The sequence below is a fragment of the Phoca vitulina genome, unplaced genomic scaffold, assembly GCF_004348235.1.
Source record: "Phoca vitulina isolate PV1807 unplaced genomic scaffold, GSC_HSeal_1.0 scaffold2, whole genome shotgun sequence".
Taxonomy (NCBI): Eukaryota; Metazoa; Chordata; class Mammalia; order Carnivora; family Phocidae; genus Phoca; species Phoca vitulina.
This window is the reverse complement of record NW_022589705.1, coordinates 6,983,865-6,997,183: the sequence shown is the minus strand read 5'-3', so window position 1 is coordinate 6,997,183 and position 13,319 is coordinate 6,983,865. Positions and strand designations below refer to the sequence as shown.

The following is a 13,319-nucleotide window of genomic DNA, read 5'->3' as shown; positions in this document are numbered from 1 at the left end:
TCCCGGCCGTGGTGGCAGGTTCCCAGCGTGTGGCTTGTGCGTGTGTATTTCACAGCTCTGCTTATCACCATGGTTTTGGGTTATTTGTGCTCTTTGCGACCAGGAAGCGGTATCTGGAAAGGACGGCGGTGGTGGGGTGGGTGTGGAAGCTTTTCTATCCTCTCTGCTTCTGTTCTTTAATCGTTAGGTTTGTAATTTGTAATGATGGTGGAGACTACGTGGGACCAGCCCACCTAATGTGTGTCAGTGCAAGGCGGATTTAGAGGTCTGGCTCAGAGGGAAACTTTTGCTGTCTGTCGCCACTTTCCCACAGCTTTCGTTTAAAGAAAAAAGAGAGAAAAGGTGAGGAAACAACCAAAAAACTCTTGAGTAAGGCCCGCGCTGTTCACAGGTCTGTGGGAAAGAGGCCCTTTTTGTGTTTAGCAACCAAGACTTGGGGCTCGGTCTCCAGGAGCGCTGGTCTAACCTCCAGTTTGTTGTGGTGACAAACCGTGAGCATTGGCCTTGTGTTTATGCTGGGCGAGTTTTCTTTCCTGTTTAGGTGGGGGAAGGGAGGAGGGGCTCGAGAAGGGGAAAAAACAATCCTGAGCCCCAGTATGTCTTTCCTCCCCTTAAAGCGCTCACTCAGTTGTAGATAGACTTCGTTTTGAAGCAGCCCTAGGTGCTTTTTCTTAGTGACACTTTGGGAATTTTCAGTAATTGCATCAAAATATTCATTTCAACTGTAGACTCTTCTGCCCAGTCTATCCTTTATCTTATTTGTTCCCTAGTAACTGATGAAAACAGCAGCCTGGCTTCCTGCTCTTGATGAAGTGGGGTTAAATTAAGTGGCTGATGCCCTCAGCAAAACCTACAATTTTGCTCTTGTTTGTGTAAAGCTATTTTTGATTCCTGGTCTGTAGTGTGTGTGTTTTAAAGATCGTAGAGAATTCAAATCATTACAAGCTTTTACTTATATAGGTCTAAAGCTTTCTGTAAAACATTTAAAAATCTAACAAGTCCTATTACCTAATAGTTATTCAGCTGGTGATTTTGGATCTTTACACGTAATTACCCCCGAGTTCTGTGTTACAGTACTGGTATGATGAAGTATATCATTGACTTTAAGATACTGATCCTTGCTGGGAGGGTATTTTAGTAAAGTAACTTGTGGTTGGAACTGGAGGCAGCCAAGCCAGTAAAGCATCTGATGAGTAAAATGGTGAGTGAGATCTTGTAAATATGTATACTGGCTCTAGTTGGTAAGTAGGACTTTGCTGGTGATACTCATAGTTTATGCTATTTTTGGATTTTGTAGTTTTATGGATTGTAGAGTAAGTTGATTGGTAACTTGAGATTTTAAAGCAAACCAGAACTCCCTCCTAAAAGAAAAAAAGATAATCTCAAAATTCACAATTCTCTGGAAAATAGAATTTCTTCATTCTGTGGTTTTGTTTTCATAAGCACAGCTCACTCAGTGGTTCTGTTGGGAGAAATCAGTGAGCCAAACCTGCCTTGTAAACTTCTTACACTTGGAACTTGCACAACTTGTTGTTAGTTGTATATTGTAACTGGTCCTTTTGTAATTTGAAGTAATTTTGCAAACATGAACTTCCTGATCTGCCCTTTTATGTTCATTTTCACGACTGTACAAAGCAATCCATGTTTTTTTAGCTTTTTTTTTTTTCAAGTTAATTATTAATTTCTCCCCAGTTTCTTCCCTTAGGTTTCGTGCAATTCTGAGCACAAGCCATCAAAACAATTTTTCCTTCAAGTACCACTTCAACAATCACTGATTTGCTTTTTGGTTCCTTTTTTGTTCCTAATTTCCCAGCTCCCTAAATGACTTAACGTATTTTTGTAGAGCATAATTTGGCTCAGTAAAAAAACTTACATCCTGTTTTTGTTTCTTTCTTTCTTTTTTTTTGTGTTACATCACCTAAGCAACATTCTAAATTCTTTGAAGATAGGGAAACTTATGTATATTTCTTTTGGATTTTTTAAGGGCACCTGGTAGGTATAGTGCTTTCCCAGAGTGCTTAATGAAAAAGAATCAGAAGACCTGAATTCTTTGCTAGCATTGCTACTCATTAGCTCTATGTAAAACTTGTTTGCCTTTCTTGGATCTCCTTTTTCTCATCTTGGAATTAGGGGGTTTTGGAAAGAGTCTCATAAGGTCTGGTTTAGCTGTAAGAATCCCTGTACTTTTTTGCCAGTGTCTTCTGCTTCAGTCAAGTACATCTCCTTACTTGAAACAGTTTTTCATGTTTCCACATTCCCTGGCATACTGGCAAAAGTTATCTCATTCATCTGAAAGAAGTTATTCTGCCTTCCATCTGCCAAAGTGTTGTTACCTTATTTAAAGTCCTATTTTCCTTAGGCCTTTGCTGACTGATCTAAACAGGGTCATCTCAACGTTTATGTTCCATATTGATGCATGCTTTGTTAATTTGACGTTTTCCTTATGCTTGAAACTTCTAGAGGTACAGCTTTCTTCATTCTAAACTTTATAGGCCTTGTAAACTGTTGGGTGCACATACCAAGATCATACCTTTTTTTTTTTAAAGATTTTATTTATTTATTTGACAGAGGGAGGAGAGAGCGAGAGAGGGAACACAAGCAGGGCAAGTGGGAGAGGGAGAAGCAGGCTTTCCGCGAAGCAGGAGCCCGACGCGGGGCTCGATCCCAGGACCCCGGGATCATGACCTGAGCTGAAGGCAGACGCTTAAACACTGAGCCACCCAGGCGCCCCCCAAGATCGTACCTTTTTACCAAACATAAAAAACACCTACTTTTCTTTTGTTCTGTAGCTATAGAGTCATCATTCCAAATAAATAGCAGAGTGATTGAAATTTAGGAAAAGATATCCTGCCTAGAAGGAAAGCACCCATCAGCTAGTTTACCAAAATATTACAAAATATTGATTATATGGCTGTAAATTACATAGAATTGTAGGGTTACTCTTTCATCAGCTAACACCACTTATTCCACGCCCTCTCTTTGCATACTGGTTGGGCAATTGGCTTGTTGGTTCCTTATGAAGGAAAGTGTTACAGGAAAGGGGTGGGGAACTTCCATTCAAATGGTGTCCTTAGGGTTTCACGCTTATTTTTTCCTTCATGTATCACTACACTTAGAAAACTAATTTAGGTCTTCTCTTGTAGGCAAGAGACTATAATTTCTATTTCACTTGAATATTTCTCTAACTTAGTATGACACCTGAGATCCCCTTATGTTTATATATGGAGCAGTAATGATCTCTTTCTAGTCATTCATTCTAACAAACATTTGACACATACCATATGTGATAGATGCTGGTGATACCAAAAAGAAAAAAAAGACACCTACTCTGGTATTGAGAATTGCCCTCACAGAACTGGCAGTTTAAGAAAAGTCAACTTTTTTTGGCGGGGGGGGTGGGCGGAGAGGCAGAGAGACAGAGAGAATCTTAAGCAGGCTTCACACCCAGCGTGGAACCTGATACAGGCCTCAGTCTCACAACCCTGAGATCACGACCAGAGCCCAGATCAAGAGTCGGACGCTTAAGCGACTGAGGCACCCAGGCGTCCTGAGAAGTCAACTTTTAAATAGTCGTGCTTAGAATAACATTTAGGGTGGCCTCATGAGTTAATATGTGATCTGGCCCTTGTCTGTTTCTTTGGGCCCTGTTTCTATTATTTTCTCTCCTATTCTATTCAAATAGGCCAAGAATGTGCCTTGGCACTAACTGTTGTCATTCACTGGATTGGCTCCTTCTTGTGAGTTATATCTTAGCTTAAGGGCTACCACCTTACAAGGCCTTCCCTGACCACCAAATTTAGAGTACCTCTGCCCTTCCCACCGTCTCTGTCACATCATTGTGTTTTGTTTTCATTATAGCATTATCACTAGCTACTGTTTTCTTGGGTGTGTGTGTGTGTTTGTCTTCCCAGAGGAAAGTTAAATTCTGGGAGACAAGGGATCTTGTCCTTCTGGAACACCACTGTTATCCCTAGTTTCTAGAACAGTGCCGGGCAGACAGACTAGGTACTCAATATATGTTTGTTAAATGAGTAAATGACATAAATAAGTACAAGTGTGATAAGTACTAAGAAGTGGTACAGAATGCTGTGGGAGCCTTTACCAGGAAACCTAAGCTAGTACAGAGTGATCCGGGCAAGGCTTTCTGAGTGTATTTGTCAGCATAAGGCTGACTAAAACATACATAATCTAGGAAATTAGTTTTTCTTTCGTGTAACAGCCTGAAGTAAATGTTCCAGGTTGAAGTGAGCATTCTTGGTGGGCAGGTGGCTCTGCTCTTACAGGATCATTCAGAGACAGTTCTTTCCATCTTATTGCTCTGTCATCCCTTGAGCATTGTTTCATGGTGGAAGCTGGGTCTCCATGGGTTTCTGCTGGTGGAAATGGAAAGGAACACAAAAAGCTAACCCACACATCACTCTGTCTGTTGGTGAGAGGGGCTGGTGAACATAGCCATGTGCCTGGGGTGAAGGAGAGAGTAGATTTTGATCCAAACCAACAGCCTATACCACACTGAAAAAAGTGAGGTTTAAATGGAGACTAACAGGATAAGTAGAAGTTAGAAAAAGAGAAGACTAGGAGGGGACAATGAAGTTCAGAGAGGGACTATTATGTGTGAAGGAACTAAGATGGGAGAAATAAGGCCTACTCTAGGAACCCAGAGAAATTTAGTGCTACTGGAAATTTAGAGATTTCAGACTTTATCTCAAGGTTTTAAGCAGAAGACAGATAAGCATTTTTAAAAGCTTCAGTTGTAAGGTAAAGAATGAGTTGGGAGAAGGGAGTTTAAAAAGGGGGCTTGAGAGTACCATTTGGGGGAAGCAAGTTAGGCTGTTGAAATAGTCCAGGATTGTCAGCAGGGGTGGAGAAAAATGGGTGGAGTGGAGAGATAGATGATGTTGTGGTGAAGGAGTTTTCTTCCCAAAACTACTCCTTGCTTTATTTTTACAGAATGTGTTTTCTTATTTACCTACTTTAATGATGTGAATATTCTTTATATATCAGCGTGCTGGAGAAGATGTATATCTGTGTACACATCAGCTGAGGACAAGTGCCAGAGGAAGCAATCAATATACAGTACTGATTTTAGGTTATTTAGGTCACCAATTGTTAAATTGTATCAAAGAGGCAAAGATGATGCTAAGCGAAAGCAGTAGGAATTTATTATTGATGTGGAAGATGGAAGTTACCTGAAGAGTAAGGGCAAAACACTGACAAATGATTACCTTGGTTGTCATAACCAACTGTTCCATTCATAGTTACAATATTTGAATCATTTGTAGTAGTATTACCTACCTATAGTGCCCATAATGTGGGGCACTCTGTAAATGTTTGATAGATGTGACCACGGCAGGGAGTGGGGAAGCCTTTAATTTGATTGTTTTTGAAAGCCTTAGGTTCTAGCAAGACTCAGTTCTCTTTAGCAATAAGTGCAAGTACTAGTAACCTTTTGCCTGTTAGTTCTAGTTCCCGATTAATGCATGCAGTGGCCAAATTTGTCAGTATATTTAGATGGAAAGTCAGGTTTGAAATGAAAAGACTAGTTTATTACTAGAGTCAAGAGATGCAACATTTTCAGGAAGTCAGAAGTAACTTTTAATTTATTGGGAGCTGCTCTCCTGCTATTTGAGAATATTCTTAACAGAGTCTGATACATAGTAAGTTTTCCACAGTTGTTAATTCTGTTCCATATTTTTGTTTGGGAGGCCTCACCCTAGGAAGAAAATTGCTTCCCCACTTTGCAAAGGCAGGTTTTATGGAACATAGTATCTTTATCTTATGTCTAGAAATGGCTGCTTTTAGCTGAATTTCAGGGTGTCATATAGATAAGAGTGTTGATTTTTCTTTTTCTTTTTTTTTAAATTTTATTTATTATTAGAGAGAGAACACGAGCAGCGGGGAGGGGCAAAAGGAGAGGGAGAAGCAGACTGCCCACTGAGCAGGGAGCCTGACATGGGGCTCAATCCCAGGACCTTGAGATCATGACCTGGGGGCAGATCCTTAACCAAATGAGCCACCCAGGTGCCCCAAGAGTGTTGATTTTTCCAGGCAGTTTTGATTTTGTATTTTCTTCTCACCTTGTGCTGGTTGAGGTCAGGATGAGTCTCAGCCATACTGGCATGAAACTGACTTAAGTACCACACACCCTTACTGTGGGGAAGGCCAGTGAAATTCTGGGTTTCTCTTTCCCTGTGGGTGGACTTAAAAGTTTGTCTTACTGAATAAGAATTGCATTCGTTTATATACTTAGAGAAAAATTCCTAGAACTTTGTGCATTTTGCAGTGCTTGCTGTGAAGATTTGAAACCATCAGTATCTGTTATTTTGTTTATTGGGTGAAAAGTTGTCCATAACATTACTCTGGTAAATGCAATATTTTAATGGGTGTCTAGTTATGAACATACTTTTAAAAATTTGGTATTATACTTCATGAATTCTTTTCAGTATTATTACTTTAAGCTTTCATATTCTTAGACATAGCTACAAACTGCAAATTTTGCATTCAGTTATCAAATACTTTTAGGCACATAAAGGTTGTGCTCCTGTTTCTTGATAGATTGTTAAAATTAGTAGCTGAACAGATATGCAATGGAAAACAAATTTCAAAAATTTGCTTCCTTTCATTGTTCAAAAATTGGCTCAGTTTTATGATAGATGAGAAGTACTTTTGCATATATTTTAATAGGTAAATTTTGTAAAGGTACTACTTGGTTTCACATTTTTCTTTTAATTTGTTATTATGTCAGTGATATAGGCTGAACAAGAGGACTTGTAAATTTGTAGCCTTGGAGTTAAATTGCACTGGCTTTAGCTTTTAATTTACACTTTTTTCTCTTCAGGGTTCACATAAATTATGGAAACTCTTGTTTAAAGTAAATCCAGACCACATCTTAGAAATTGAAGGCTGGGGATTTGTTCTTCGTTCCAGCTGTCCAGTCCAGTGCAGATGGTTTTTAGTTGCATTCAGGCACAAAGAAATGTACACATTGCTTTTTTATGTTCTGTAACATCCTTTGTCACACTTCCTTCCTTTCTTGTGCGTGTTTATTCTCTTATGACTAGTAAAATTATACTATGTGTAGTATAGGAGACTCCCCCTATATCTCAAAGACTGCACAGGTAAAAGGGAGGGACATTTGAAAAATAAAAGCAAGCATTTGAAAATCCTGCAGTTTGAGTGGTAGGGAGTAGATATAAGTTGGTAGGCAGGGGTCAAAAACATCCAACAAATACTGCGTGTCTGAATATTGCCAGAGTCTCTGTGGTAGTTCCTGGTGATAAGCAAAGAACAAGACAGACAGATATGGTACCTATCATGGAACTTACACTGTAGCTGGAAATGTGAGTAACATTAAATAAATAATTTCGAGTTGTAAGGGAGAAACAAAATGCTACGGGAGTGCACGGTGGGGGGGGGATGGTGGTAGTTGTGGGTGGGGGTGTGTGTGTGTGTGTGTGTGTGTGTATGTGAATGAATGGTTTTCCCAGAAGAAAATCTTCAACACATCAGAGGGCCTTCCAAGAACTGAAAAGGGCAGTATGGCTGGAATGGAGGAATCAAGGTGGGGAGATTTTGGAAGACAACAACCAGATTTTTGGAGAGCTTTTTAAGGCAGATTGAGGATTTTGGATTTTATCCACAAAGCAATGGAAAACCCTGGAGGCAGGGGGAAGAAGGTGGTTAAGAAAGAAAGAGCAGTCATCTGATTTGCATAGTTTAAAAACAAAGATCCCCAGAGTGCATTCAAGATTAGTTGGAGGCTACTGGCTACTGGCTCTTTGAACTAGATTGGTCCCAATGGCTGATTTTGAAATATACTTAGGAGGTAGAATTGGTAAGATTTGGTTATAGATTAGAGTAGTAAGGGAGGAGGAGGAGTCAGGACAATAATACTAAATGAATTCCAGGCACTGAGCACTTTACATATATTAAATAATTTAATTCTTAGAATAACCCCATGAGGTAGGTATTATTATCACCAGTTTATAGATGAGGAAACTGAGACTCATTGCCTCTCTGATTTTTGGCTTGAGATGTTGGGTATATATGGTGGTGTCATAATTGAGACAGAAGACTAGGGGTGGGGTGGAGGCTCATAAGTTTAATTTTGGACGTGTTAAATTTGAGATGTCGGCAAGATATCCAAATTGCAGTGTGGAGTGGTTATTTGGAAATAAGAATTTGGAGTTCAGGAGAGAGAAGTCTGGGGTAGAAGTAAAGATTTGAGAATCTTTTGCAGATGACTAATCCTGGGAAGGTAGTTATTGGGAAGGGGGAAAGTATGGATAAGAGAAGAAGAATTAATATAGAGCCCCCAGGCATCTGAGGGTTATATGGTTGAGAAGGGAGAAGATAAATAGGAAATGGCTTGTATGCTATGTCAGTTGTTTGAACTTTTTTCTGAAAGTATTAGCTTTGGGAGTCTTGGGGTTTATTGGGCTTGAGGTGTTTATGGGATATTCCGGGACAGAAAGCTGGGCTGTTCTACGCCCTTTCTCCATATTTTTCTAAGAGTAACTTCCTGTAGTTCTTCAGAAGATCCTCTCAATAGGCTCACATCATCTTGATTACTTTCTTCTGGTCATTTTATCAGTGGTCCTCTTTACAATGTAGTGGACAGAGCTAGACACTATTAAAATAGTTAACTGAGCAGAGTAGATAGCCTTCACTTTGTCCAGTACATTCTGGACACTATTTCTATGAATGTAGTTTGTTTTTTTTTTTTTTTTTTTGGATTTTATTTATTTATTTGACAGAGATAGAGAGAGAGAGCACAGATAGGCAGAGCAGAAGGCAGAGGGAGAGGGAGAAGCAGGCTTCCCACTGTGCAGGGAGCCCGATGTGGGGCTTGATCCCAGGACCCTGGGATCATGGCCTGAGCCTAAGGCAGCGCTTAACCGACTGAGCCACCCAGGCACCCCTCTATGAATGTAGTTTAAGATTGAATTAGCTTTTGGTGGTGGGGGGGGAGCATTATTACATAATGTTTCTCTTACCAGCTGAAAGTGTTTTTCAAATACATGTGCTCCTCCTAGACCTTGTATTTCTTATCCTGGTGCTTTGTGCTAGTCATATTTTGGACTATGTAGGATTCTATATTTGTGTTAAGTTTCATCTGCTCGATTTGTCTTGCAGTTTCTACCCTATTGTGGTCTTTTTGGACCTGTTACTTAGCAAAATATTGAGTATCCTGTCCAAATGATTCCTCTGTAAATTTTATAAGTGTGCCATCTATGTCTAAATTTAAATAATTGATCAAAAAGCTCATCAGGGCAGGAGTGAACACAGAGCTGTGGAATGAGCTCTGGGGCCAAAGAGCCTGGGTTTGAATTCCAGTGTTGCTACTTAATAGCTGTGCTATTTTGGGCAAGTTACTTTAACCACTCTGTATCTTAGTTTCCTCATCTGTAAAGTGGAAATAATGATAGTATCTTTTCCAAAGAGTTGTGGTGACAAATTTTAAATGAGTAATGCATGTGAAGTGCTTAGACGACTACTTGACACATAGTAAGTGATCAGTCATCTAAGCTATTATTATTATTATGGTTATTATTTTATTAACCATAATAGATGTTCATGCTCTTTTAACAATATTACCTGTTGCTGAGTCTCAAAGAGTGATTAAGGGTGTGTGAGTAGACCAAAAAGTTGATCTTCTGTAATAGGAAACGTGTTTTGGAAAATGTATAAAATAAAACGCCAGCCAGATAGGTATATTTTACTTGTGGTTTTTCTAAACTAAAAGTTTTCTGATCTGTTAGTTGAGGGGTAGTGTAACATTGAGGGTCTAATTCTTCCTCTCTCTCAACGTAGGTATGGCATCACAGCTGCAGGTGTTTTCCCCCCCATCAGTGTCGTCGAGTGCCTTCTGCAGTGCGAAGAAACTGAAAATAGAGCCCTCCGGCTGGGATGTTTCTGGACAGAGCAGCAACGACAAATATTATACCCACAGCAAAACCCTCCCAGCCACACAAGGGCAAGCCAACTCCTCTCACCAGGTAGCAAATTTCAACATCCCTGCTTACGACCAGGGCCTCCTCCTCCCAGCTCCTGCAGTGGAGCATATTGTTGTAACAGCTGCTGATAGCTCGGCCAGTGCTGCTCCATCAACCTTCCAAAGCAGCCAGACCCTGACTCACAGAAACAACGTTTCTTTGCTTGAGCCATATCAAAAATGTGGATTGAAAAGAAAAAGTGAGGAAGTTGACAGCAACGGTAGCGTGCAAATCATAGAAGAACATCCCCCTCTCATGCTGCAAAACAGGACTGTGGTGGGTGCTGCTGCCACGACCACCACTGTGACCACAAAGAGTAGCAGTTCCAGCGGAGAAGGGGATTACCAGCTGGTCCAGCATGAGATCCTTTGCTCTATGACCAATAGCTATGAAGTGTTGGAGTTTCTAGGCCGGGGAACGTTTGGACAGGTGGCTAAGTGCTGGAAGCGGAGCACTAAGGAAATCGTGGCTATTAAAATCTTGAAGAACCACCCCTCCTATGCCAGACAGGGACAGATTGAAGTGAGCATCCTTTCTCGCCTAAGCAGTGAAAATGCTGATGAGTATAATTTTGTCCGTTCTTATGAGTGCTTTCAGCATAAGAATCACACCTGCCTTGTGTTTGAGATGCTGGAGCAGAACTTGTATGATTTTCTAAAGCAGAACAAGTTTAGCCCACTGCCACTCAAGTACATCAGACCAATCTTGCAGCAGGTGGCCACAGCCCTGATGAAGCTCAAGAGCCTTGGTCTGATTCACGCTGACCTTAAGCCTGAAAACATAATGCTGGTCGATCCAGTGCGCCAACCCTACCGAGTGAAGGTCATTGACTTTGGTTCTGCTAGTCACGTTTCCAAAGCTGTGTGCTCAACCTACTTACAGTCACGTTACTACAGGCAAGTGATAAATGCTAAAAAGCATATCTTAGACTAGAGATCTGTCTTTACATTTAACATATATTACATAGAGCTACATACAGAAAACAATGAATTTATTTACAGATTCCAAGGTAGAATAGGATAATATGTTTTACTTTATTCCTTGTCTGGCATTCCTATATGTAACATTATTTTATTTCTGAAGTTTTTATTTAAGATAGAAAAATTAATTCAGTTCAATTCTGAAGCTTGTTCCTAGTTGAATTATACTAGCATCTGGTTCCTTCTTTAGTACCATTATGCCTAATTTTCCATTTTAAAGAGTCTTTACAAATATAAAGATGTTTACTTATTTGTAATGAATTTGGGCATATGCTGCTACTTTTTCCAAGTTCCTTTCTTGGCAGGTAAAATGCTTTGGGAATAATTCCAGGTTTAACTCTAGCAACATTTCATTCTTTGACGTTTTCTTTCTTTTGTAATAGAATTGGATTTGATGATTGCTAAGGGCTCTTCCTGTTTTAACATCTCCATAATAGTTCTAACTTATTCAGTTATGACCTTATTTGGTTATCCTAGAATGTCCTTGACCTAAGTGCCTTATATTTTAGTGATTTATATTTCCAGATTGATACTTCTAACAAAGCTACCTTTTTAATATGTAATAATTATTGGGATAGTTCTTAAATGCTGGTATATTACAATGTTGTCTGTGCTATAACCAAGGAGATTTACTGAAAGAAAAGGGGCAAGTCTTCTTAAATGAGCTTTCATTGTTCAATACCTCATTTATTTACTTGTCTAGTTACTAATTCTAAGGAATCTGATACTTAATTTTAATGATCATTAAATACAAATTGTCCACTCACCCAATCAAGAAGTGAAACAATAAACAAAAAAAAATAGGTAATCCACAATACGTGTTTATCAGGAGATATGTCTAATCTGTCAAAAGCCTCTATTAAATTTTGAGTAAATAGAAAGTCTGAGCTTAGAATTCCATATATTATGTGTGAAAATAATAGAAGGATATTTTAACCTGTACAAGATTCACATGTGCCATCTACATATTTTTTCTAATTGTGTAAAATCTGCCTAACATGAAGTTTACCATTTTAACCATTTTTAAATGTACCATTCAGTGTCATTAAGTACATTCATAGTGTTGTATAACCATCACCACTATTTCTAAATTTTTTTCATCACCCAAAACAGAAGCTCTGTAACCATTAAGCAATAACTCCACCTTTCCCCCTACCCCTGGTAACTTCTGTTTGACTTTGTGTCTCTATGAATTTGCCTATTCTAGATACTGCGTGTAAGTGGAATTATGCAATATTTGTCCCTTTGTGTCTGGCTTATTTCACTTAGCATAATGTTTTCAAGATTAATCCATACTATAAAATGTATCAGACTTTCATTCCTTTTCATGACTAAATAATATTCCAGTGCATGCATGTGCTACATTTTGTTTATCCATTCCCTTGGGTTTCCACATTTTTGGCTATTAGGAATAATGCTGCAAAGAACATTAGTGTTCAAGAGTTTAAGTCCCTGTTTTCAATTCTTTTGGGTATACAGCTAAAAGTAGAATTGCTGGATCATATGGTAATTCTGTGTTTAACTTTTTGAGGAACCACCAAATTGTTTTCCACTAGCAATGCATGAGGATTCCAGTTTCTCCACCTCCTCATCAACACTTGTTTTTGGTTTTTTGAAGTTGGGGGGATAATAGCCATCCTTCTGTGTGTGAAATGGTATTCATGGGGTTTTATTTGCATTTTGCTAATGATTAGTGATGTTGAGCATCTTTTCATTTGTTTGTCAGACATCTGTGTATCTTTGGAGAAATGTCTGTTCAAATCCTTTGTCCATTTTTGAATTGAATTGTTTTTTTGTGGCGTTGTAAGAGTTCTTTATATATTCTAGGTATTAATCCCTCAGCAGATAGATGATTTGCAAATATATCTTTCATTCCATGGGGTTGCCTTTTCACTTTGTCAATGGTATTTGCACAAAAGTTTTAAATTTTAATGAAGTTCAATTTGTTTTTTTTTGTTGCTTTTGCTTTTGGTGTTATATGTAAGAAATCATTGTCAAACCAATGTCATGAAACTTTTTCTGCTTTGCTTTCTTATAAGAGTTCTATAGTTTTTAGCTCTTATTTAAAAGAACATAAATATGACATAGATAGCTCTTGTATTTGGATCTTTGGTCTATTTTTAAGTTAATTTTTATATATGGTATAAGGTAGTGGTCCAATTTCATTCTTCTGCCTGTGGATATTCAGTTTTTCTAGAACCATTTGCTTAAAAGACTATCTTTTCTCTATTGAAAGGTCTTGACATTTGTCATAATTCATTGACCATAAATACAAGGGTTTATTTCTTGGCTCTCTCTTCTGTTTCATTGGTCTATATGTCTGTCTTTATGCCAGTACCACACT

At 38.8% G+C, this 13,319-nt stretch overlaps 1 protein-coding gene across 6 annotated transcripts in view; it reads left to right on the top strand.

Annotated features, from left to right (window-relative positions):
* Positions 1–13,319, top strand: part of HIPK1 (homeodomain interacting protein kinase 1) — a 49,210-nt gene that overhangs the window by 471 nt on the left and 35,420 nt on the right. For 5 of the 6 annotated variants that reach the window (XM_032421092.1, XM_032421086.1, XM_032421082.1 and 2 more), the window contains one exon: positions 9,814–10,891. In XM_032421092.1, the coding sequence (XP_032276983.1) occupies positions 9,816–10,891 (1,076 nt within the window). In that variant the 5' untranslated portion in view covers positions 9,814–9,815. Of the gene's footprint in view, positions 1–187; positions 343–9,813; positions 10,892–13,319 lie in introns of those variants that run through there. The other variant, XM_032421100.1, reaches the window with a different exon arrangement.